This window comes from Dysidea avara, chromosome 9, assembly GCF_963678975.1.
Source record: "Dysidea avara chromosome 9, odDysAvar1.4, whole genome shotgun sequence".
Taxonomy (NCBI): Eukaryota; Metazoa; Porifera; class Demospongiae; order Dictyoceratida; family Dysideidae; genus Dysidea; species Dysidea avara.
In genome coordinates this window covers 12,119,025-12,144,824 of record NC_089280.1, presented here as the reverse complement: position 1 = coordinate 12,144,824, position 25,800 = coordinate 12,119,025, and the positions used below count along the sequence as shown (strand labels likewise).

At 38.0% G+C, this 25,800-nt stretch overlaps 4 protein-coding genes across 7 annotated transcripts in view; 3 read left to right on the top strand and 1 right to left on the bottom strand.

Annotated features, from left to right (window-relative positions):
- LOC136267820 (uncharacterized) overlaps positions 1 to 25,800 on the top strand; it is a 40,185-nt gene that overhangs the window by 8,001 nt on the left and 6,384 nt on the right. Inside the window, exon 1 of one of the 3 annotated variants that reach the window (XM_066063000.1) lies at positions 6,979 to 7,121. The exons of 1 other annotated variant lie outside the window; for it this stretch is intronic. In XM_066063000.1, the coding sequence (XP_065919072.1) occupies positions 7,096 to 7,121 (26 nt within the window). In that variant the 5' untranslated portion in view covers positions 6,979 to 7,095. Of the gene's footprint in view, positions 1 to 6,978; positions 7,122 to 13,651; positions 13,872 to 25,800 lie in introns of those variants that run through there. One more of the 3 variants, XM_066063001.1, reaches the window with a different exon arrangement.
- LOC136266878 (52 kDa repressor of the inhibitor of the protein kinase-like) lies at positions 11,020 to 12,243 on the top strand. The gene has a single exon (XM_066061902.1). The coding sequence runs from the start codon at positions 11,197 to 11,199 to the stop codon at positions 11,917 to 11,919; it is 723 nt and encodes a 240-aa protein (XP_065917974.1). The 5' UTR covers positions 11,020 to 11,196; the 3' UTR covers positions 11,920 to 12,243.
- On the top strand, positions 14,685 to 18,883 carry LOC136267821 (uncharacterized). 2 transcript variants are annotated; one of them, XM_066063003.1, is made up of 12 exons: positions 14,687 to 15,272; positions 15,322 to 15,800; positions 15,849 to 16,010; positions 16,059 to 16,145; positions 16,193 to 16,469; positions 16,523 to 16,960; positions 17,012 to 17,155; positions 17,214 to 17,384; positions 17,435 to 17,616; positions 17,780 to 18,150; positions 18,203 to 18,404; positions 18,452 to 18,883. In XM_066063003.1, exons 1-12 carry the CDS (start codon positions 14,909 to 14,911, stop codon positions 18,773 to 18,775), a joined length of 3,201 nt encoding a protein of 1,066 aa, XP_065919075.1. In that variant the 5' UTR covers positions 14,687 to 14,908; the 3' UTR covers positions 18,776 to 18,883. The 2 variants fall into 2 exon arrangements, with proteins under 2 accessions (XP_065919074.1, XP_065919075.1); XM_066063002.1 differs by having other exon boundaries at positions 14,685 to 15,272; positions 15,322 to 16,010.
- On the bottom strand, positions 18,747 to 19,827 carry LOC136267823 (uncharacterized). The gene is made up of 2 exons (XM_066063005.1): positions 19,541 to 19,827; positions 18,747 to 19,368 (listed from the first exon to the last, which is right to left on the bottom strand). The coding sequence occupies exons 1-2, from the start codon at positions 19,775 to 19,777 to the stop codon at positions 18,793 to 18,795; spliced, it is 813 nt and encodes a 270-aa protein (XP_065919077.1). The 5' UTR covers positions 19,778 to 19,827; the 3' UTR covers positions 18,747 to 18,792.

Sequence of the window (25,800 nt, the reverse complement as noted above, 5' to 3'; positions counted from 1 at the left end):
ACCATAGGTAGATTTGCGACTGCGGTCAATCTCTAAGTCAAGGGTCGAGGCCACCAAGTTTGTGCCAATTTACTTTATTAAGGCTTTACAATGGTTAAGGGTAAAAATTAGTACTGAAATATCATTGCTAAGTCACAGGTCACACTCGGGAAAAGGATCTAGAATAGTTATTCTCTTTGAGAATAGTTTACGCATTGCCAGCATGGGGTCCTCTTGAGGAAGGATCAAGTTGCTTGTTTACAGCAATTGCAAAGTTGTGCTGTCCGCCTAACTAAATCTTTACATAATTTTAATCATGTGTGTCCACATCATAGAGAGTTGAACTGGCTATCTGTTCCTGACACTATGCAATTACAATTTGTCTCTGCTATGTTTATCCTCCAATTGTCTTGAGACATCAGCACTTGTGCAACATGCGCTGTGGTGAGTATTTTGCGAACCCTAGTAGTTCTAAGCTCTCTAGAACTAGGAAGTATTTTTGTTGTAATGCATGCCTCTACCAAGAGTTAATAATAAGATTAACTCTTGCCTCTACTGATTGGAATTCAATCAATTTAATAGCATTTTCTAGTAACTTAAAATTAACTTGTCCTATATTGCTAAATCTGTGCACTTAAGTAATTACAAGTGTTAAATTTGTATGTGTCCTGCTTGTATTTATGTGTAGTGTAGTTGTTATTTTTTAGAACTAATGTACTTTTTCTATATGTTTCTGCTTTGTTCTTTGTGTTATTGTATATGTATTCAGTTGCTCTGGTAAGGAAGAACGGTTTATGCTGATTACGTAGAGGATAAACAGTAAATCAAATCTACAGCAAAATTTCAGTGACCACGCCCACAGATCTACCTATAGTGCATAGCTATGTGATACCTTCTTGAACTGTGGTCAACAGTTAACACCACTAAATTGTGTCAGGTCAACGGTTAATCACGAAAGTTTGAAATGACACAGGTGATAATATTGTCAAGTCACAAATCAAACATTTGGAAAAGACATTTTTGAGTCAGAGGTCACACACAGTGTTCATGCAGTCAAGACGTTAACCTTAGTCACTATTATAGTGTATGCATATGTGACACCCTCTGGATGCTGTAGTCAACTTTCATTCATAGTCTGTCCCAGGTCACCTATAGAAATGGTCCTGTTGAATCTTGGCATAGATGTGTACACCATTGCAGGACAAAAAAAAAAAGATGCATTTTAAAATGAGTTGTTCATAACTTGAATATCATAGTGAAGTCTAAAAGCAATGATGATGGGAGAGTATTCATATTGGAATCAAGTTTTTGTGTGTGTAAAAGCCTTCCTTGCTTTCAACATCATTTGTGAGAGCTAGCTAGGATAGGTATAAAAACTTTGTGGAGAAGAACTGGATGTGTGTGGTGTGTGATGTTACAGTTTCTTATCCTGTATATCAGTATGAACTGTACTTGGCACATTTGACAGCTATAAAATGTTACAAAAAAATTGTTGCTCCACAACTCTTGTACAATGACACACAATACACACTGTTAATTAATTATGGTGTTCAGGTATTCAAGAACGCTCTAGACGATAAAGTGATAGAATATTGTATGGATTTATCAGCACATTAATCTCCATCACAGATTAAAAGTTCATTTCTAAGTGCAATGTAAATCTCACCTGGCAGTTGTCTAATGATAGTAACCATCTGCTGTAAAGCACCATATTATTTGATGTTGCTAAAGAAAAAAGTATGTGAAATGATGTCCTGTTTGTCAAAATTATTCTTGCCAATTGTCAGCACTATGAACTAGCTAGCAATGATACTACCACCCAAAATATCACATTACATGACATCCCGTAACAGAAGAGTTTATTTAAACATAACAGAGATTGCCTCCCTGATCTTGATGTCACACTTTGCTGAATTGATATGGCCTTACTATCAACTCAGTGCAGTCACAGGATGTTGGATCAATAGAGAATACACAAATGAAGCCTTAGGCACTGTTTATCCTAATATGGTAAAAAATTACCTTGGAATGGTTTCTCTTGTTAATTGGTTTCTATGTACTTTTTATTATGGCTTCTGTATTGCATACAGTGTATATATGTAGTTGTAATGTTTTCACAAACTTCATAATTTGTCATTATTTTGTATTTGTAGATGTGAATACCCTCTCTTAGATGATGACATATAACATTGTGGTTTTCCAATACATTATGCATACACATTGAAGAGGCAACACTACATTGTGTGTAAAGAGGTGGTATATGGGGCACATGCAATACTGGCTGAAACGCTGTCTGGGGTGCTACCATTTATACCACACAATGGACCATTTATGTATCATGAACACAGCAAGAGTTAATACTGTACCGTACAGCCAGTTATTGTTGTGAGGTCCAAATTTTTACTAAAACATCCTCCAGCTGAAATTTGCAAGACACAAACAATTTCTCCACATCTGTGGACTGTTCGCTGAAAAATGTAAGAATTCAGTCTGCCATCAGAAATTTTTGTGCAGGTAAGTTTTGATTTGCAATTTTCACAAAAAAATTGAACCTCACACCCACATAACCCCATACAGTAGTAGGGTATTGATCACAACTTAACTCATGGTATGTACAAATTAGCATGGTCTAGTTATCTGGCTAGGCCCCAAAAACTATAGTCATAGACATCTACCATCATCCATTAATTTATATGTTGATGTAAAAGTCAACAGTTGACATTAACCATCAAAAACATTCTAAGCATAAAATAAATTTCATTCACAAAATTTGATCATCCATATAAAGTAAATTATGAATACAAAACTAAACTGTGCAGAAATGTAGACGTGTAGAAGCAATAAAAATATACAATAAATATTTTATGCATGTCATTATCATCATCAGAAATCATATATAAATATCATCTGTTAAAGGAGCATGCACCTTGCTGATGGGGTCCAGGAAGTATACTGGACCACCACCACACATTAAGTACTGCTTCTTCTTTAAGGTGACGTTTCATGATCTTGGTTGTGCCTAGTTTAACAACAAGTCGTCCAAACAAAGGGACAGCATAAGTTCAACTAAATCATTGCGCTTATCAATAAAATCATGATGACCTTCAGCCCCTGGTATTTCCACAGCATGCTATGTGGGTATCTATATTGTTCCAATGGTGTTATGAACTATTGTGGAGACATTTTCACCATGCCAGTAGAATGTGTCACCAAATCTGTCAGCAGAGTAAAGTTTACCCATTTTCAGGGTATCACCTTTTGTGAAAACAATACTCAACACTTTCTTCTGTGTCTACATGACATGTGAGACTCCTGTATAGTCATCAGACCCTCTTCTTTGCTTATAAGCTCACCTGGTTCATTACACAATGGACCAAACTCGTTTGTTCTCAGGCAATGGTGCATGTTCAGATACCAGATAGGTGACTCCCATACATTTTTTCATTGAAATACTCTAATAAAACATACACCTGTGCTCAAAATAACTACTCTAATAGAACAGTCATTTCCAAAATTTTGAGAGTACAAATGACCGAGAATCTATTATTTCTAAGTGGTTCATTTCTATTTGTGTCTGGAGCAATACGTATTATTTTTGAATGAGCAGGAAAGAATTCAATGGCACCAACTTTAACCATAATGTTAATTGTACCAGCATTCCCCCACAGTTTCACCATAGAATTCACAGATATGTGCCATCTTGAAACGTTTCTTAAACTCCTCCCAAATGTGAGCTCTTATTCCATTTCCACAAGCCAGTCTTACTCTATGTTATATGTCTGATTCTTTTGTTGGCTGTGACAGTAAGAGTTTACAAATTTCACCAATGCATCATATCACCTACATGATAAAAATTCGCTGTGCATGTAAGTTCAGTAAACCCAAATCCCAACTACATAAAAGAAGTATGTAATGGCAGGAGCTCTTTAGCATTGCAAGGACATGGGCTCCTGGTATAATGGTGACAATACCTAATTGGACAAATAAGGAGATCGCAGTAAGTATGACTGTATCACCTGTATATATTGCTTGTCAATTTAGGTTTGCAGTAATATTTTTTATAGGGTTTTTCAATTTATAGATGCAATACCAGTGACACACATACATGGATAGCTGCAATGGACAGCTTTGACTGTTTTATTAGAGTATATTGTGGGCTTGAGTGCTGTATTAGACTATTTCAGTGCCTGTAGGGTTTGGTAAGTTAGATGGGAGTGTCCATATGGAGTGCATTCAGAAAAATCACAGACACCTCAGCCTTCTAATTAACACCCAACAACAGTTTTCTATTGCTTTAAATATGATCAAAAAGTGGACTTGTTGAAATGATTTTGTACTTGGAAACAACTCCTCAGTGTATGAAAGTAAATCTAGTGGCTTATTGGTATTGCTATTTGTTACTGCATAATACACAGTAATCTTTCTCCTTTACATTTTATTTCATATCTGGTTGTGCTTTAAGAGAATGTTGCAGAGCACAGAAAGATGAAACATGCTTCTGTCACAAATTTGTGCATGTTATACATAATTGCTACTTGATGCAATCAGTCAAAACGTTGCTGGTAGAAAATCTCTACCTAAGTGCTACTGTGCAGCCCAGAATGATCATCACTCATATTTCTAATGCACTAGAGTACAGTAGTAGATGATGTCTGACTTGCACACCATTAGCCCAGCACAGATGGATATTGTTTGACAAGCTAAATAATATCTGTACAAAAGTACGATAGGTTGCTAGGATCATTGAGAACCACCAGAATACATGCATCATGCTGCAGAAATATCCATACAATTATTTATGTACATGCATACGGTAGGTCTGGGAAAGCCAGTATTTCCAGATGTGCAAATATAAAACAGAATCTCTGTAATTATACAGTTAAGATGGTATTCATCAACAGTCTCAATGCACCAGAGAATGAGTTTTCATTTGGTCCGGTACTTGAAGGTAGTGGTCCATACAAGTTAAGTACATTTGGCACATCAGATGAGTATATAGCCACAAACAGTTACACACATCATTAAAATCTTTATCACCATTTCCTGTCATAATAGTAAGTTGAGTTTGTGTTTATGAAAGCAGTGTGGATTCCGATTTTGGCTATTTCTAACCACAAACTGACAAATTCTGGCAACAATATACCACTACAATGTAATAACCAGACTTATATAAATAAAGTCTTCATTTTGAAAGTAATTAGCAACAACACTAGAATAGTTCAGATTGGTATAACTGCTTTATTTCTGTGATTGGCAAGTGTACAATGAAACAGATCAGAGATCTGGTATAGTAGCAGTGCAGGCATTCTTGATCTGTCTTACACGTTGACATGAACATGAGTAGTCTACAGTGTAATGTACTAATACTGATCAGTACTTTGTAGAGTATCATACAGTATGTACATACATCAAAGTATAGTGTGTACAGTAGTTGTATGGCTACAGTAATTTGCTTTGCAGTAAACAGTCCATGCTAGAATACATATTATAGCTAGATTTGTATTTGATGCAGCTGTCTGGCTCGTACAATCTAGATATCGCAATAAGTACAACTCTTGACTACATAGAGTACTATGGCGTTTTCTGTGACACACGCCATCTACTACAGTAGATGCATAGTTACATAAAGGCAAAATATGGACCCAATTGTAAATTGCTTCAGTTAATGTTTGATTTCCTACATCATACGGTATGGTAGTATACTGTATACTAGGAGAAAATCTTTCCTTGGTAGTATTGGTTAGTCAAGGCCCATAAATGTCTCCGGAGCAACTCTAAGCCCTTCCAACAAATTTACAGCCAAGAATAACTCAACAATGGATTAGATTATCAATTTTTTTCGAAGACATGTGGTACACAGAAGGCTTATCATGCATGTGCTCCCCACACGCGTACAAAAAAGGCACATGCAATGTGCATCTGGACATTGTGCATACATAGTACAAGTAACTAACTACACAGTTACAAAATAAATGCTAGGATATCCTCATTATACTGCTAATATTTGGTATACATGCATGCATGGTGATAGAACTTCTCACTTGATCATGATCATGGATTTTGGTAGTGATGCAGGCTTGCAACTGAATACTAAACATGATGTGTCAAAGTGTGATATAATAAGCACACACTATGACATAATTCAGATCACCACAATGCATATATATATGATATACTTGGTGTAGTACATTCTGCTGAGTGACTATAGTATCAGTATGTACAAGATACTGAAAACAGCTAAAAAAGCCTAAAATGAAAAGTGAATTTTTACTCAAGAAGTGTGGTTTGGCTCTATTATAATGCTATGGCCTCCCCATAGAAATGTATCGTGAAAATTTTAATTGACCATAATTGTGTCAGACATTTGAACGAAAAGATTTTGAAATAATTTTAGTGGGTCAAGCAGTGTTATGAATGTCAGTGCTGAATATAGAACAGTGTAGCTGTACATGTGGTAATCATGATGGAGAAAAGGTATTCAGTCTCACATGGATAGACCATTATTTTTTTGAATTATGCTGCTGGAAGAAATAAGAATTATAATTATGCTGCAGTCTGCATGCAACTGGCCATGCGAGACTAAACTGATATCACATGATGCCAGGTGCTTCTTGCTACTTATTTACAGGTGTTAGTGATGTCGTGTGGTGATGTATGGCTTCCCTTTTTGACAGAAGATATTTGTTCATTGCATAGCTCAGTACTCCTAACAAAATTCCACTCATACTGGCAATAGCTAAGTAACGATCATGATTAAATTTTTTTTTGAGTGGATAAACACCCCTCGTAATCAGTTATGTCTTATGATGTCACCTCGTCTCTCACAAGTGCCCGGGTTGTGTTGATCGACTGAATTTACGGACACATACTCTGGACACATACGGGTGACGTAGCTACGTATAAAAATAGAAGCTTGCCAATGTCGGAAACTGAAAAGGGTCTTGCTATGCCCGATTAGTATACTACTCCGTAAACTTAAGGCAGTCAGACACCGGCTTACTGTAGATATATTTAAAGCGCTTTTTTGCAACTACCTCATGAGTCAGGTCTTTAGTTTCTTGAGTCGTAGCTACTGGGAGAATAGAATATCACTGACAACAGATTGATTGTGAAGAGATGATGACGTGCTGGAGCTTATGTTGGTCAGTTTTATATTTGCCGTTTTGTAGCGGCATAGATGGTAGCTAGCTACATACTATTCATGAAAAACTAGTACATTTGACTGCTTTATACAGAGACCTACACTAATAGTAGTATAGCTGTACAATAAGAACACACTGAATATTACTCACTGACTGCATGAAGCAACCTGCACGTGCTAGCAGCCATGGCTATAGTATTTTCAGCTTAAGTTCCGGGCGTTATAACAATTAGCTATGCCTATGGCAAGGAAATTGAAAAGCAGCTACATGAGTTAAGGTGTTCTGTGACTCAAATAACTCCGGAGGTGTTTGCAATTTACTGACTTGATTGAGATGAGATGTATACACCAGCAGATATGGGGAAGGGAATTTTACAACCAAGACGTGGTGTCGTTTACCCCTATTATCTTATTAGGGCTGAACCTCAAGTACTCGTTAAGGATTTTGGTACTCGGATAGTAAAATTGGTTATGACTCGAGATAAGATTACTTGACCCATACATTCAGTTTGTCGTCAGGGAGTGACACAATTAATGAAGGCTTTAGAGTTTGATTTGCATAATTTCTTGTCAGGAACACTAACATCAGTACTTTAATACAGTGTGTGTATCATTGTTGTTACTTGGAAAAGCTGTAAACTGCTTAAAGTTAGTATAAAACATGTCATATGGACATGACTACAAATAGCTATTCATGGGTACCCGATCGTTAACACTATAGAAAGCACTCCAATACTGAAACCATGATCGTTTCAGCCCTAATTATTATAAAAGCTCACAGTTCAAAATAAGTAGCTACTTTGCTGCTTATAATCAATGGTAAGAGCTTTAATCTAAGTAAACGTGTTTTGTAATTTAACGTGTATGTAATCATTCAAAATAAATAATTATATTTACCGGCATAGCTACCTCTGTTTTGTAGATCTCTCATAATAGTGGTGTTTTTATTAGGTGCATCAGTAGCTTGTGCATGAGCTCATACTACATAGCTATGATTACTGAAAACTATACATAGGTCAGGTAGTGCATTTATTATTACCTAATGAACAGGAAACATGCACAGGTAGCCATGCCCAGGATTTTTAAAAATGGCAGTTTAAGCGCAGTTGCTAGAAGAGCAATCAACTTACATATCTCAAATAATCCTTTGCACGTGATTGTATCTGTGTGTGGAGTTTTGGTCTTTCTTATGTATGTTTACATGTTAAATTACCTGGGTTTGTTTTTTAAGTTACCTAGCTTGCCATCTGTACCATGTGTTTTGCTCATATAGTCACATGTGTCCAAGGTATGTATTTGCAATGTATCATCTCAAATGATGGTTTTATTTATTTATGCAAATAACTAACTGTACGTAGGTACGTAGGTACAGTAAATCAGTGTTCCATTCTCCAGCTGATCTAATTTAATAATTGATGATAGCTTTTGATGTCATGTACAAGTGTAGCTACTATGATTTAACCAAAGACTCTAAATGGTTGCATGTGTGTAAAATCATGTAAGTACAAATATACGTTGTGCAGCATGACACAGTGCTAGACTGCATGACCATTATTAGATTTAGCTTATATTGTGAGCTTGTAATGTACTAGTATAATATATACGCACAGGCCCGTAGCCAAGGGGGGTTCGGTAGGTTCAGATGAACCGCCCTCTTGGGAAAAAGGTCCACAATTTCGGTAAAAAGGTCCACAATTCCAAATCCATATAAGTCTACAGCAAACTGGAATCGATTCCTTAAAAGTCCACGTACTTAATCCCCAAATCGCTAAAGCTGATAACAATCGATTGTGGTTTTACATTATACACGTGATTTAACACCTTATGTAAACAACGGTGATGGGACGTGCGAAACAGAAAGAGCGTGAGAGGAAGCGGTCAGCTTCTTCCTGTCAGCGACTAGATAAACTTTTTGCGAAAGGTATTTGAAGAAGATGTGATTGCAATTGATAGTAATTCTGACGACGATTCCGCTGAAGATGTTTTGACCAGCTCTACTCCCTCCTTACCTTCTGGTAATATAGCTAGCTAGCTATATAGCTAGCTTGCTATAGTGAATAGATAGTAGATAAACATAATGTCATTCTAATTCTCGTAAATGCAAGTATTAAATTACCCGGTTTTGAGTGTAAAATGATTCTACTGTGCTCATGCAAACGTGGCGTGGCTTGTGCCTGTCAGTTATCTACTATACAACAGACTGTCAGTTACTGATTACTCCAGGATGCTGTAATTCAATGCACAACATATAAACAATAGATTGTGCTAATAATTTTAATTGTCATTAAATTATCAACTCAGTATACCATGTATAGTAGAAATACAGTGTAATGTATAGTATGAGTACGTAATACATAGTATGAAACTGATGGCTCACAATAAATCATTCTTCTAATCTATTATAGGAACGGAAGTCATTTTAAATCCGGTTGAAGATATTACCAGTAGCCATACTCCACCATCACTACTTACCCCTGCATCATCATCAGCTTCTGAGTCTCAAATGGTGAAAGCAACTGATGTGCCACAACCTAGCAAAACACCAAGCCTTGTCCAAATGGACATTGGCATAATCTTTTCTAAGGCTACGTCACCTGCTGATTTTTCTGCTGCAGTGCACTCGCTGACGGTGGCTGAAAAGTATGAATTGCTTACAAACCATAAAATTCCACACAAGGACCATGCATTTCCAACACAGCATGTTGGTGGTTGCAATCGCAGTTTCAAACCTGCATGGCTTTCACTGCATCCTTGGATGGTGTACAGTGAGCAGGTTGATGGAGTATTCTGCATCATATGTGCCATTTTCTGCACTGATTTGTCCAAAGGAAGCTTTGTTAACAAGCCATTCCATGCGTGGAACAAAAAAAGTGAAAAGGCTAAGGAGCATGAAAATTCTTTGTATCATCAAAAGTGCATGGAACTGGCTGATAGCTTCAAATATAATGTTGAGCATCCGGATGTCTCCATCACATCTCAGGTAGATGCTCGCAAAGCTGCAAATATCGAACGCAACCATAGCATTCTGAAATCTTTGGCTAGCGCTGTGCTGTGTTGTGGCAAACAGTGCATAGCCTTGCGAGGAGATGCAGAGAAACCTGAAACACCAGGTAATCCAGGAAATTTTCTTGCTCTACTAAAATTGCTAGCTACAAATGATGATATATTAAGGAAACATCTGGAAACTCCTGCAATGAGAAATGCAACATACATCTCTCCTCAAAGTCAGAATGATTTGATTGAGGTTATAGGTGAGCAAATATTCCAAGGCATAGTAGATGATGTCAATGCATCTCCATTTTATGCTATTCTGGCAGATGAGGTAACATCCCACAATGTGGAGTACCTAGCTTTATGTGTCAGATTTTTTGATCATAAGTAGAATACAATCAGGGAAGAATTTTTGGCATTTCTGCCCTTAGTAAGAATAACAGGTGAGGCAATTTCTGCAGTCATATTAGGCTTCTTAAGTAAGAACCAAATTCCAGCATCAAACATGCGTGGTCAGGGGTATGATGGTGCTAGCAACATGGCTTCAGATTCGGTAGGTGTCCAAGCACGTATTAAGCAGGCAGCCCCATTAGCTACGTATGTACATTGTGATGGCCATTGTCTTAATTTAGTTATCAGCAAAAGTTGTAAATTACCACAAGTACGCAATGTTCTCGATTGGATGCAAAGCTGCAGTAAGTTTTTTCTGTACAGTCCAAAGCGAATGGGTGTTTTAGAACTCATTATAAGGCAAAATGTGGTTGATGAGACAAGAAGAAAACCCTTGTTGGATGTTTGCAGGACCAGATGGGCAGAACGGCAGAGTGCTTATCAACACTCCTATCAGGCATATGTGTTCATTACTGAGGCTTTGGAGCTGATCGGATACAAACGGCACATGGAAAAGTATGGCACCACCTATTCAGATTGGGGTACAACAAGCCGTAGTGATGCACAACAACTGCTAGCAGGAATCATCAGCTTTGAATTTATTGTAGTCTTTCTTACAACTTACCAATATCTCTCACACTTAGCTGGTATCACAGTAAAGCTACAGAAACGTACACTTGATATTATTGAAGCTCATGAAGAAATTAGAGATTACCAAAACTTACAGCCTTGAGCGGAAAAATGTTGACTCTGGGTTTGCTAAGATATTTGAACACAGCAAAAGAGTTGCAGAAAAAGTAGATTGCACCATTCAAATGCCACGCATTGCCTCTAGGCAGAAGCATTGTAGCAATGCTGCAGCAGATAATCCTTGTGAATACTTTCAAAGGAATGTAGCAATACCACTGCTGGACCACATAATTTCTTTCTTGGACCAGCAGTTCTGTGATTCATCTGTTACTGCTATTATGCTGTTAGGGCTTGTGCCATCTATTCTTTGCAGAAAGAATATTAACCTTGAAACAGCTGTTTCCAAATACAGTGCAGATCTTCCATCCCCAGAACTATTCCAAATGGAACTTAAGCGTTGGAAAAATCGCTATACTGGTAAGAAAACCAGAGAAAGACCATCATCAGCTGGAGAAGCACTAAAGGAGTGTGACAAGGATATGTTTCCCAACATATTTGTACTTTTACAGATTGCTTGTACCATTCCAGTAACATCCTGCGAATGTGGGAGGAGTGCAAGTGGATTGAGGTGTTTAAATAATTTTCTAAGGGCATTAATGGGAAAAGATCGGCTCTCCCATTTGGCATTAATGCATATACACTATGACACTCCAATAGATCTTGACAGTGTAGTAGATACTTTTGCCACACAACATCCACGTAGACTCGAGCTGGATTCACTGCCCTGAAATTCACATAATTATTATTATGATTTGGCACTTGTAACATTTTTTTAAACCACTTACAGTTTAATAGCGATAACAATTAACACTTTTATAGTGTACAAATTCTTTATCATTATAATATTATGTGTATAACTACATAGTCCCTTGTTGCAATGCATATGGTACAGAATTGACACATCAGTAAAAATCGTGCTATTTTAGTGGCTGAAATGTCACCAAATTCAGTCTTTTAGCATGTATTCCTTAAAAAATTTCCTGGGGGGGCATGCCCCCAGACCCCCCTAGTTTTAGCATGCTTCGCATGCTGGGTGTGCTTCGCACACCATATCACACCATATGCATAATTATGGTGCAGAATTAGTAAATAATTGTGTTATTTTAGTGGCTCAAATTCAGTCTTTCAGCATGAATTTTTTTTTAATTTCCTGGGGGAGCATGCCCCCAGACCCCACTAGTTTTGTGTGCTTCGCACACCCTCAGCGTCACACTAAAAGGTCCACTTTTTCTTCAAAAGAACCTACCAACCTAAAGGTCTGCCTACGGCCCTGACGCAGATGCATGCCATTTCATCTTCACGGTTTTCTTTGTTTTGCATATGATGGAAACTATAGTACTTAAGTACAGCAAATGTGTATGGCTAAAGTTATTATCTATACTATAGCTACAGTACGGATGGCTGCAGGTTCGAGGCTGCCCAGGTCCAGTCATGGATTTTTTCTTCTTTCTCCTACTTTTCAAACATACGTACTTAGTACAATTAATATAAACATCTTAGGCCTTTATAAGGCCTTCTGGTATACAGGCTCTGCCTTTACCAGGTACTTTAATCATAATCATAATAATAGTATGTGGCGTAAACACAGTATAATATGCAAGTACGTAATGCACTTGTTCTCCAAACACTATAATACATGTCTTGAAGCCATTGGATGGAATATCTTGTGGGAAATACATTTGCAGGCCCAGCTTTCTGTGGAACTCTTGTCATTTGACAAAAATTAATATTAATAGAAATAATCTGTTTCTTGAATCATAACAAATGTGTACTTATGTGGCTTAAACAATTCCCCAGATTTGTGTAAATTCCCATAATCTTCAATACTTTCATTCCCTTGTATTAATTAAACTGTAGGACTTCTCAATATCATAAGCAGAGGCATAGCCAGACCTGGTATAGTTACTACTGGTAGGTAGGTAGGTTGGTACTACTGTATAGTTACTAATGAGAACATTGTCTTACCATCCAACCATACTGATTAATAATCTTGAAACTGTGATCCAAATTGTTGTCACAATAACCTCAAGATATTCATAATTATTGATTTTGTTTCACTGATCTCCAACAAAAATCTTTTTTGTGATAAAAATGCATGTCCATGACCTATTCATAAACCGTATTCCACAGTTCACCGACCATACAAAGCTCTCTTTGCCATTATGCAGCAGTTGACAACATTAATTGTGTGAGTTTCTTTGGGCTTTGTTACAGCACTTCTCTCCATCATGTATAGCATCTCTGCATACTGTCACCATGATATGTTAGTGGAAACCATCCAAGCACTCTCTCACAGAGTCAGATATAATATTATTGAGAATTAAGAGATAAGTAATAGTGCTAATATCAGATTACAAAATTGGATTGCTTATAGCATTAAAAGTAAAACTAATTGTGGGTACCATATTGTCTAACCAATATTGTGTAAGCAACATGGTCATGCTGACCAGACTATGCAGCAACACGTGTGGAACCTCCCTTATCCAGACCTCTATTATCTGGGAACCTCCATTGTCTGGACAGTCCAAATTGGTCGTGGCTTGTAGTTTATTGACCATAATGAAGTTTGGTTTAGATGAAAACACAAGGAGGGAGCCTAAAGGTTGCTGTTTCAATGGCGGATCTAGGAATTTATAAAGGGGGTTTCCACTTTAGAAGGTGGACATATACACCGGCATGGGTGAGTGTGCAAAGCATGCATGTGATGCATGCATACGCTAGGGGGGCATGCTCCTCCAGGAAATTTTTGAAATTTAGATGCTCTGAGATTGCATTTGGCAACAATTTTAGTGTGAAATTATCTGTAAAATAAATGCACATTGAGTATGCATTGCTTACAGGTTTTTGCAATTGAATTTGTCGCCTTTGCGATTGAATTCGTCCCGTTTGCAATTGAATTCGTCGGTATTGCAATTGAATTCGTCCCGTTTGTACTAGTAATAGCATGGGTAGCAGTGAAATTTGGGATAAATATCACGAGTGTTGTATTGGAAATGGGGATAAATTTCACGAGGCGAAGCCGAGTGAAATTTACCATTTCCAATACAACAAGAGTGGTATTTATCCCAAATTTCACTGCTACCCATGCTATTCCCAGTTAATACCATACTCGCTGCATATGCTGCATTAGCTTTGCTATGTACGCAATTTGTCACTATGTACTAAACACGCTTCGACACTAATTGGCGCTACATTGTTAACATAAATTCTAGCCAATGAAATTGCAATTACAACTTTTTCACTGCTGTCAGTGAAATACGGGATAAATTTCACTGCTACTATTGAGACTTTTGTACGGGCAGTGAAACAGGTATGGTATTAGCAATTGAATTCGTCGGTTTTGCAGTTGATTAGTCGGTTTTGCAATAGAATTCGTTGCGTTTGCATTACAATTCGTCATAAACAAAACAGCTCCAAGAAACCAACCCGTTCATTAAGAGATGAACTATTTATGCCATGGAGAGTTACACTTGAGACACTAGAAGGTAATTGAAGCTGGTAGTACACGAAGTTGATACAGAGGAGGCTGGACACGGCACACGTGAGCGCATCTGTTTCAATGTAAAAAGCAATCGAGCTTCTAATGAAGTTTCTAAGTACACCACTCGAAAATGCAATCAATTTCTTCTCCGTTCGAACAATCTACCCCACCCTTTAAAGTAGTAAATTCCTCGTTCAACTTAAGTGTATCACGTGAGAAAGCAGCGCGGGAATGTAATGGATGGTCAGGATTGCGCGAGAGCATGTACTCCGGAAAATTCTACTCAGAAGCGTGCAAGAAGTTCCCCAACGCTGCAAACACCTCATAGAGAGCCAAAGCGGATTCCTCTTAGACAGCAGGACCAGAATAGGAACAGTTTGTCGCCACGTGTTTTATCACAAACCTTTAGAAACAGGTCGAATCATATTCATAATCCTAAACCAAAGGAGAGATGGACTGATTCCGAATTAAGAGCACTGACTGATTTTGTGCTGTTTCATTGTGAAGGTAATGCATGGCCAGCTCACAAGCGTGAAGATTTCTGGGGAAGTGCCAGTGAATTTGTGCAAGCTAGATCAGGCCTGAGCACGTGCAGAACTGGTAAGTATATATTAGCCGTGTTAAAATTTTAAGTACAGTTACTTTTTAGCACAAGCTTGCCGATTCCAAGTAGTTGGAGGCTTATCCAAAAAGTACAAGACGCCAAAAGAGGCAGAGGCCGACTTTTGTGGACAGGATTCTACTGCACGTGTGACACCTGTGAATGAGCCCATGCGTAGTGCACAAAATTCACCTGCACCTGATACAGGAAATGAAAATCCACCCACATTTGCTGATCTGTTTAGCAGCCTACCAGAGGATACTCAACTACAAACACTCTCTGGGCTTTTCTCTTCATATCTGTTATCTTGTCATGACCTGCAAGTTCCTGATGATTTCCTGTGCCATTCAGCAAATGCCATGTTACAGTTAAGGCTAAATAAATGTACAAACGTTTTGTACAACTTAGCTAAAGGAATGGGGACACTAAGGGAAGATAACACCGACTCGAAATTTCCCATGAAACGTATGCCTATGGGCTTAGTTGAGTATGCTGCCAGCTTTTTTGCTTGCGATGACCTACGAGAGGTAATTTTCTGTAAGGAAATAAGGCTGTTAATCTCTTTTCACACCCAGATATCTTGTCCTCCTGATTACCGGTCATGGCAGCAAAGCATGTACTGCCAATTTGGACAGAAGTGGACAAAATTACTCCGGGGGCCCATGTGGAGTGTAGTGTTTTCTGGACAATCATCAGAAGAGGCAGAAAACAACTCACATAGTCAAAGCACTATGAAAGTAAAGAGCTGGATTTGATTGCACAAATTAAAAATTATTATGCTGTAGGCATTAGTCAACATTCCAGCCCTGTCGGATAGAACAATGCGCCGTGACATCGAATCAAGTAACATACATTTGAATTCACAAATCCAGGTAATTTTTCTTAACATTGTTTATCATCTCTCATCCCAACATTATAGATTTCTGTTCTTGATGAAGCTGCCAGGTCGAGCCCTGAGGCATGGTGGTGGCTAAAAGCTGATGGGTGTGACATCACCAAAGGCCTTAAAGAATCTGTGAAGCAACAGTGGAGTGGTGATGTTGATCTAAATGATGGCTGTTTGCAGCAGCAGTTTAAGGGTTATAAGCAACGATTGGAGGAGGCCGATAAGGTTGGTCTACAAAAGGATAGAGCTGGGGAAGATCTAGATCGCACCTTGCAAGATTTAGTGAAGGACTTGGACTTCATTTATTCAGGTATACATACACTACATTTATACATGCATAGTGAACTAAATGGATTGTTTTAGAATTGAAGCAGTCAAATGATACTTACTCAGAGAAGTTGCAGTCCAATAAGTACATTGAAAAAGACCTCATCAACTTGAGCTGGAAGATAAAGGAACTTGGGGACTTAAATGAAATGGGAAGATCCTTGCATACAGAAGTTAATTTATTGTATAGCAGATTGGAAGCTGGTCAGTGCTTTTGGGAGCAAGAAAACATTCCTAGACTCTTGACAGATATTCGGAAGAAGTTACGTTCCTTTATTAAAGGAATAACACGCCACCAACGTACTGCAGCAACCCATATTTTGGTTTTCATGATTAGCCAAGAGATGCGAAGAACAAAACCATATGCGATACCAGTTCAGTGTATACCATACAAGGGCTTGTCTGATTTAAAAGTTCGTGAGCTCTCCAACAGGATTATTGAAGAAATGACTAAGAGGAAGATGAAGGTGGCAGGTGAACTACAGTGTGGGTATTTCTTCATGCCACTTATTTTAAATTTATTAGGATTCACTACAGATGGCGAGTGGAATTCTCTACGGAGTAAAGGGAATACTCGTCCATTGTCTGTGTTTCAAGTCCTTAGTGATGCCAGAAGAAAGTATTCGCGTACAGGGCTACAGACAATGATTGGAATGTTGAGTCCATTGTGTAAGCTAAATTTAATTCAATTATTTAGTATATCTTTGTATGTTGATTTTACAATTAGGTAATGCTGACGGAGTTGTTACAGCACGTGTTCATAATGATGCTGTGCATACAGACCTACTCAATCAAATTCATGGGTGGATTACGGCAGGTGCAAAACAAGATGATGTAATTGAGCGACTCAGGTTAAAGACCGTGCCTACAGGCTATAATGTTCATACCTGGATACAAGGTATGTACATCTTAAAATCTATATGCTTGAAATGGTATTTACTGTTGCAGGTAAAGATGAGACGCAAGTAGACAAGTTGAGATCCATTTTGGCCCAGTTGGAATATAAGCACCAAATAGATCTGTGGCACTCCAAAGGAATTCCTTTCAAAGATTATTTGTATGTTCCGGAAGTACATCCAATCACGGGACTTCAGTTTTGTGAACGAGAGGATGAAGCTCACATATTGAAGGTACGTGATAGTTCCACAATTTCTAATGTGCTAAAGCACCTATGTATAGGATTGTCAATAATAGCTCCTTAGGGTTAGTGTTTGGCTGAGAAATTTATATGCTTTATAATGAGCAGCCAGCTTTTGTTATTGAGATAATGCATATATTTTTAAATCCATGTAGCGCATTGGACACAGTCTTAGAACCGGAGGACATGCTGACATAGAGTTAGAAAGGTTTCAGGAAGCTTTACATGACTCGTCTGCTGGGCTGACTTACACAGCTCTATCAGGTGTCCGTAAACAATCTGTAGAGGACGTAGAGAGACTGTTTAGCAAGTCTTTAGTGAAATGGATGGAGGAGAAGGAATACAATGCAGAGGCCCAACATCTTAGGATTGTCTGTAACTGGAGACGTGCCTGTGATGAAAGGAGGCTTACAAGGGTACAACGTAGTGAATTTAACAACGATTTTCTGAATTACCTGCTTGATGATTTAATGCCTTGGCACAAAGAAGAGAAACTAAGAGATTTTAGTTTACTGGAAGTTAACAGGTATATTACATGCAGCTTGGTATGTTTATGACAATGTATTTCTGGTGTTTAGAAGCATTGCGGGTGTGAGAGGGTTCAGTAGGGAGACAATAATTGCACTTGCTGCTAACATTGAATCTCGTGAGTGGAGGTGTAAATACCTTGCTGCTAACAATGAACCACCCGAGCACCCCAGGGCAAGTACAACCGATGACGTGGAGTGTTTCTTTAGTGTTTTGCGGGATAGTGTGGGAAAAGATTTCACACTGAAAGAGGTGAATAGCATTGCATCTTATACACTAACTCATGCTTTATCATGCAGGTTCAATTTGGCTGGAGAAGAGTTGTACATGAGTTTGCTAAAAGGCTTGATCCAGAATTGCCTTTTTATTACTACACGTCATCTCGAAGTCGTTTTTATGAGGGAGAAATGCCTGATTTTGATACGAAAGGAAACAAAAGTTCCAAGCCAAAGCGTATACCTCAGTATGAATTGCTCGGATCTAACAATAGAGTTACACTTTCTGTCCGTAAATCTACTTCAATCAGAACCTCCTTTCACAATTTACCAGTCAAGCTACCACCACCACCTGGCACGGTTTATCAATTAACAGATGAGCATTCATATTCAATTCATAAGAAATAACTCAGAAATAATTACAATTATTGACTAGCACTACTACATTGTACAACAACTCGGGACCATGTTCCATTTTTTGTAATAATAATTCCAGCATACAAGCCTGGAGTTTTATACAGTTTGAATCTAATCCAATCAAAGTATATCTTAAGAATTTTATTGTGATCCATAGCGTGGTGCACATCAGGAAGAGCTTCTGACACAACATATCCAATCCGTTCCCAATCCTTATCAACCTTGCACATAAATGCAATGGAACGGGAATCAATATTATTGCTGGGCTCCTTTTGAAGCTTAACAGGAACTGTGTGACCATCCTTTAACTTCTGCTTGGCCAATCCCAGTAACTCTTGGTAACGATGTTCTTTTGTTGCCCCTATGCACTTGAACACCACTGAATGGGTAATAAAGGAATTAGTGAGATCCTCTTCATCACTGAGAGAGTCTAATCCTTGATCCTCGACAACAATATCTGACCCTTCATCACTGGGTTCTTCGCGATCAAAATCAAACCACTCCCAATTCCACATCACGAAAATCTTATTATCACAGAACAATGTGTATTGAGACAGATCAACAGCTTTACTAAAATCTTCTTCCTGTGAAATTAAAAAAAAACAAACAATAAACTGAACAAATTTTTATTAATTTCAACTATTAAGCTATTTGAATATTGTAATACAACATTCAGTTCAAGTTAAGCTGCACATGTGGCGTTCTCACATACATACACAATCATAAACATACGCAATTACAGCCACAATCGCGTACGTCTATTAAGAAGGCGTTATCAAAGCTAACAGGGAGCCGGGCCACTGCAGGGAGAGGGTGATCCAACAAATCAGTGTCGTGAGCAAAACCGTCGAAGTAGTGTACAGTACCATCATCCTGATCCTCCCAACATAATTTGATTTCCCTTAAAACAGGTTTATATACAGGAAAGTTGGGAACAACGTATTGAAACGAGTTCCCCTTCGCGAGTACATCGACGTAGGCGTACTGCGCCATTTTGGTATGCAAACTATGCAATTAAAGGGATTATTTTTTGTAGCGCTTATATCGTGTCCAACCTCCTCTGAAGTTGATAGCTGTCTGACAAGTTAATTAACTTTCTCGCGAGCGAGGGGTCCGTAACGCAGTACTTAGATTTGAGATTTGAGAAATCTTAAGAAAGATTCAAGATTTTGACTGAGATTTGAAAAGATTTTACAAGATTTTAAGATTTCAGTTAAGATTTGAAATACTATGTTGTAGTGCTGTGGAGCCGTATTCTGTGCCTGGTATGAGTCGAGGTACGAGTCTACTGAAGGGGCTACTCTTTAGCTATTGCAATACTGCATACTACCAGCAATAGAGCTTAGTATATGTGGCTAATTAGCCTAGTTAAATTGGCGGCTTTGCCCGCTGACACGTAGCAAGTTAGCCTACAGCTAATGGAACTGTTCCCAATGCATCTATACAGTTACCTCACATAGTAAGTAATCATGACTAAGAGCTAGCTCTCCTTGTAGTGATCTCAGTAGTGATGAAAAAATGCCTAGATCTTTAGTTGTACATACTTCATTTGTACTGAGCAACCAAGATAGTGACATAGCAAACTACTTCAGTGCTAGTCACTGTAGCTAAAGCATTCAATCAAATCAAATAGCCCTGCATGCGCACATAAGCTCAGTAAATCTCACACTAGAGTTGGCAAAGCTTAATTATACTATTATTAACTACTACTTTGCCCTAGATTTTCATGCCGCACATGTATAGCTGTATTATAGTACTGTATGCATCAAATAATAGCTATGTCTAAAATCATCATGTTTGCCATGTCCATGCAAGTTGTGTACATTTTAGCTATATCATTATTTAGACATCTCTTGCAACTGCTGACAGTTGGACTGCATAATTGTCTCGATAATTGTGTACAGGAACTTCAGCATATCAATGGTGTAGCTGACTTCAGCAAATGTGGAATAATATGATATCAAAGATACCACACAATTAGATTTTACACATAGATTCCACACTTATATATAATATAACTTGTAGTGCAACTGTCTTTGAGACTGTCTACCTGAGTTAGCAAAGTGATATGGACATTGACCCACTGAGATATAAATTATTAGCTAGCATGCTTGTTAAAGTTTGTGCGTGTATTGTAAATTGTATGTATATACATGTGTACATAAACTCAGCTAAGCGAAGGTATCAGATGCGTTCATGCATTTCAAGGTATCAGGTATCAGATGTGTTCATGCGTTCAGCGCAAGTATATCAACTTCCAAACTGGTAGTGGATAGTTCCTGAGGTTGCTGCTTCATCTCCTGTTATCTTTCACTAACCAGTAATAGATGAGATAGTAATTTAATCTGCTCGAATCTGTTCAGCTAAGAGTGTGATATCATTTGGACACATTACTTGCTGGCATGGTAGAGTTAAGCTTACACATTACATAGTGCATGTTGCTACATAGCTAATTATAATTGGACTAAGCTTTCATACCTGAGCTTAATGTTGTGGGATGCTGGCACAAGATACCAGTGCAGGAATATTCAAAAGCATGCAAATTCTTTGTAACCAAAACCTTAAGATTTCAGAGACTCCAGCCAGCCGTGTTGTGACTTGATCCACAGCCACATACAATCAAGACGTGTGCCTATGGTTATGGAGCCATAGCAAGGATTATTAGTCTTCTCTGTATTCTTCTTGCCAGCATGTCTCTGACTCCCTATACTGACAAAGGCTTTCAGTACACTGTTAAAACTTAGGTGCTACCATGACACCTATGATTTTCTAAAAATCAAGGGGGTATTGTTGCAACACCCTTGAAAATAATTACCACCATAAGAGGTTTATAGTCACACTTGTTGGGTGTTACCATTTTGTAAACACCCTTAATTGTTCATTGGAAACCCTAAACAGAGGTCTAACACCTCATGATAGGGTGTAATGTACATGTAATCGCATACAGTTACTAACACTGTTAGAAATGTGGCAGAAATACGTGACTGCAATTTATTTATGGGCCAAGTGATTTATCGGCCCCCATGACAACAGCACCTGCCCTGAATTATCATGCAAGATGAACACCTGCAGTTTCAAGTGAAATATAATAGTAGCTATTAACAGTATCAGATTTTACAAAACTGATACAAATTGCACATTAGACAAAATCAAATACCAGAGTATTGCCATACTACCATACTAGTTCATGGTTTTAAGCTCAAACTACTTGACGCTGGCTTTAATGGTGCAGGTGGTGTGAAAAGTTTAATGGAAATTTCTGGCCTTGGTAAGGTTGACTGTCTTGGGTTGACAGGAATTGGTGAATGGCCTATTTTAGTTGCCCAACATAATATTCTGTGTTGATAATTGCTTTTGCTGCATATATACCAGGCACTTAGGAGCCAGCACAGCTCTGTAACCTCATGCATGTCTGGATTTCAATTGCAGTCTTTATTTCCCACTCCTCTACAGCCCACCTTCCACTCCTTTGTGAGCAGCTGTGATTCTACCTCCACTACAAAAGAAGTGTCATGTGTATGCGATATGCTCCAAACATGTTGTACATAGTGTGAACTCCTGTGGTGTATGTGATGTGTAGGAGATGATAGTTCAAATTTGCCTCATTAAATAGCAAATGTGAACTATTATCTCCTACATATTACTTACCCCACCTAAGTACATTTCATGCATATCACATTTAGTCGCTGACTGCACTTGTGGACTGTGCTGTAAACAGCCCCTGAACACCAATCAAGACATTATCTAATTCATCACATATGCACAAATATGCATTTTACTGTAGTGAGCTAGCTAGCTCACTCATTAAAGTTATCTGATTTTCTTTCTTATTTGGCAGGAATACTCAAGTATCTGAAAGGTAATAAATAGATGCATCTCTGGTGTAATTTCATATGTGTGCTTTGGCAATTTTAAATCTAAACCAATAAATATGTGACCGGATTTGACAAAACAAGGCTTTTACACACATCCAATTTTCTGACTTTAACCAGCTGTAACTTGACTACTCAGCAAGCTATTGGCCTAACATTTGCACAAAGTCCTTCCATAGCATAGTAAATTACCAGTTCAAAATTGGAAACTAATGGCATACTCCTACATAATGAATGAGTTATGGTACTTCAAAGTCATAAAGTGGATGTGCGTGTAAGCCTTATTTTGTCAAATTCGGTCATTAATATGGATTGGTTTTCCAAACAATAGCTGCATAAATGCTTTTACATTGTGCTAAAGGAAATTTGTTTACTATGCATGAAGTGCTGCACTTCTGTATAATTATGATAATCAATACAACTATATTTCATTGATGAGGTGTAATGGGAACACCCTTTGCACCTGCAAGGGTGTTTCTGTGAATGAAATCCCACAATTAAAAGTTTCTTTGGTAGTTACGTTATAAGTACAAATTGCAACTTACATATAAAGTGTAGACAAGCAAGTAAGTGTACTTGTAATCATGTTGAATTACTGTATTTCACAGGTCATAATATGTGTTTCCTAAATATATCATCAATGAAAATGAAGGTATAGGAGGAGATCCACCCCCACGAAAGTGTTGGAAATTAACAGTGTACCGCACCACACACCCTGGACTTACACCTCTTGTAGCACTTTTACACTCTGGTGTTATATTTCTTGCAGCACCTTAGCACTCTTTTTTCACACCCTCTAAGTGTCACCACAGCACCCTTTTCTAACACCTGAAGGGAGTTGTTTTTAAACATGCAACTGGACACCCCTAAAGGTGCTTTTGGTACACCTGAATTTTAACAGTGTAGCCTTCACAGCTGAGGTCCCATATGAGTGGGATAACAAATTAAACTACATAGCAAATATCACTACTCGCATCACTAAAAGCAGGGATCCCACATGTGTAGCTACACTTTTCATTTGTCGCATGAATGTTGGCTAGTCTATATCAAGGTCTATACTATATCTAGAATATAGAGATTGAGATGTGTTGATTATAATTACTGCATGATGATTTTCAAGAATGTGAATATTGACGAGACATGCTAGCTACTCCTGATTTAGCTAAAGAGCTCACTAAAGAGATGTAGCTGTTAGCTATTTGAGTTTTATCTTGGCTATTATGTCAGGAGCAATATGAATCCGTACATGCACCATGCTCACTCTTTTCACAGGTGTGAATTCAGTATGTAGACTCACCTAACAAAGATCCGAGTCAGGGTCACTAACTAGCTTGTCCCAACGAGTTCGTCAAGTAGCTAAAGGCGTTGCGAAGAAGAAACAACCTCGGGAACAACTGGCTATATCTCTGGCAATATACGTAGACTGCAAGAACCCAATAATCGCACAGTACGCGTGGACGAACAGGCCTAGGTGCAAGAATACGTGTTAACAAGCAAGAGCTAGAGTAAAATATCCAAACGTTTACTGAAATTTACTAACAAGAAGATTAAGATTTGATTGTGGTAGTCTCAGATTCAAAGATTTCAGCGAGATTTTAAAGATTGTAAAAGATTGTCACGAAGGTTAGGAAGATTTTAAAGATTCCATGGATTTTAATGGATTTGGCAGATTTCACAGAGATTCGGAGATTTGAGAAGATTCTTGTAGATTGCATGGGGATTCTAAGAGATTTGAATCTCAGATAAATTAGATTTAAAGCGTGGCGGACCCCTCGCTCGCGAGTGACCACACCCATCGCGAATGGCGTAGTAGAGTTTGGAATGTTGCTGGATAGGCTGTAGAGGAAGAATTATTGCCTTATAAAGAGTTGTTTACTACCGTTGTACTTGAACAAGTTCTTGTAGCAGCTGCTACATCATGTTTTCGTGTTTGCTCCAGCTGCCATTCTTGTTACGGACGAATTTAACTGCAAAAGCGAAGAATTCAATTGCAAAAGCGACGAATTCAATTGCAAACGGGACGAATTCAATTGCAACAGCGACGAACTCAATTGCAAACGGGACGAATTCAATTGCAACAGCGACGAATTCAATTGCAAACGGGACGAATTCAATTGCAAAGTTGCCGAATTCAATTGCAAAAACCTGTATTATAGGTGCATACCACAATAATTAATTAAAATACTCAACTGATGCATAATCATTTTTCAAAGGAGGTTTCTGTGGAAACCTTGAAACCCCCTAAATCCGCCAATGTGTTTACGTGTTTGGTGGCTTGTTTATTCTACTAATAATAACTACCACTTGGTTGCTAGCTAGGTAATATTGGATTTTTACAGCCCAGGGAAGTGACCATGAATATTCTCTAGTGACTTCGAGTCCCCCTCTGTCCACTAAACTGCATAGCACTAACTGATAGCAACAATAACATTAAGTTAGTCACTTTAACATATATAGCATCCTATTCTTAGTTACGGACATTTCTGAGATATGGACAGTAGTATATACCAGACCGCCCAGATAAGAGAGGTTCCACTGTACTTCCTTTTATAGAAAACTTAGCTATACTGTAATTTGCTTTATTTTCATGCAAAAATTTTTTGTGATAAAAATTTTCGTGTAAAAATATTTTCGTATGATTTACGTAAATGATTGCTCTATTAGAGTAGTTCGATCTTTTATAAAAATTGTGCAAGAAATATTTGTACAAATTTTGCATACGAAAATTATTTTACAACGAAAAAAAGCAAATTACGGTAGCTACATTACATTGTCATATACACTATTTCCTTTATTTCACAAGGTAGCTACTTGCATTAGCATTCATAAAACTATTTGCTGGTGAGAAGTTGATATTTAAAATGCGGAGAAGATCTCAGATCCCAGCTGTTGTGGCACTTTTGGTGCATGCCTAGACTCTATGTTACTGGGGATCAAGTCACCACTGGGTCTGGGATTTTTTTTCTGCATTTTCTTCACATTTTAGTTACATGTTGCAGACTCCCTGTATTGACATAGTCTGATTAGTCTCGCGTTGCTAGACCACATTTTTGTGCAGGGGCTTATCGATTTGAAATGATAAGCATCCACTTTTTTGTGCATGCACTTATGATCTCAAATTGATAAGCCCTGTGCAAAAATAGT

Excerpts from the sequence above, each read along its gene's own strand:
- LOC136266878 (XM_066061902.1), top strand. The coding sequence starts at position 11,197 with ATGAAGAAATTAGAGATTACCAAAACTTACAGCCTTGAGCGGAAAAAT.
- LOC136267821 (XM_066063002.1), top strand. The coding sequence starts at position 14,909 with ATGGATGGTCAGGATTGCGCGAGAGCATGTACTCCGGAAAATTCTACT. Across the intron at positions 16,961-17,011 it reads GAGGAAGATGAAGGTGGCAG|GATTCACTACAGATGGCGAG; the intron begins GTGAACTACAGT and ends TAAATTTATTAG. Across the intron at positions 17,156-17,213 it reads TGGAATGTTGAGTCCATTGT|GTAATGCTGACGGAGTTGTT; the intron begins GTAAGCTAAATT and ends TTTTACAATTAG.
- LOC136267823 (XM_066063005.1), bottom strand. The coding sequence starts at position 19,777 with ATGGCGCAGTACGCCTACGTCGATGTACTCGCGAAGGGGAACTCGTTT. Across the intron at positions 19,369-19,540 it reads ATAACGCCTTCTTAATAGAC|GAAGAAGATTTTAGTAAAGC; the intron begins GTACGCGATTGT and ends TTAATTTCACAG.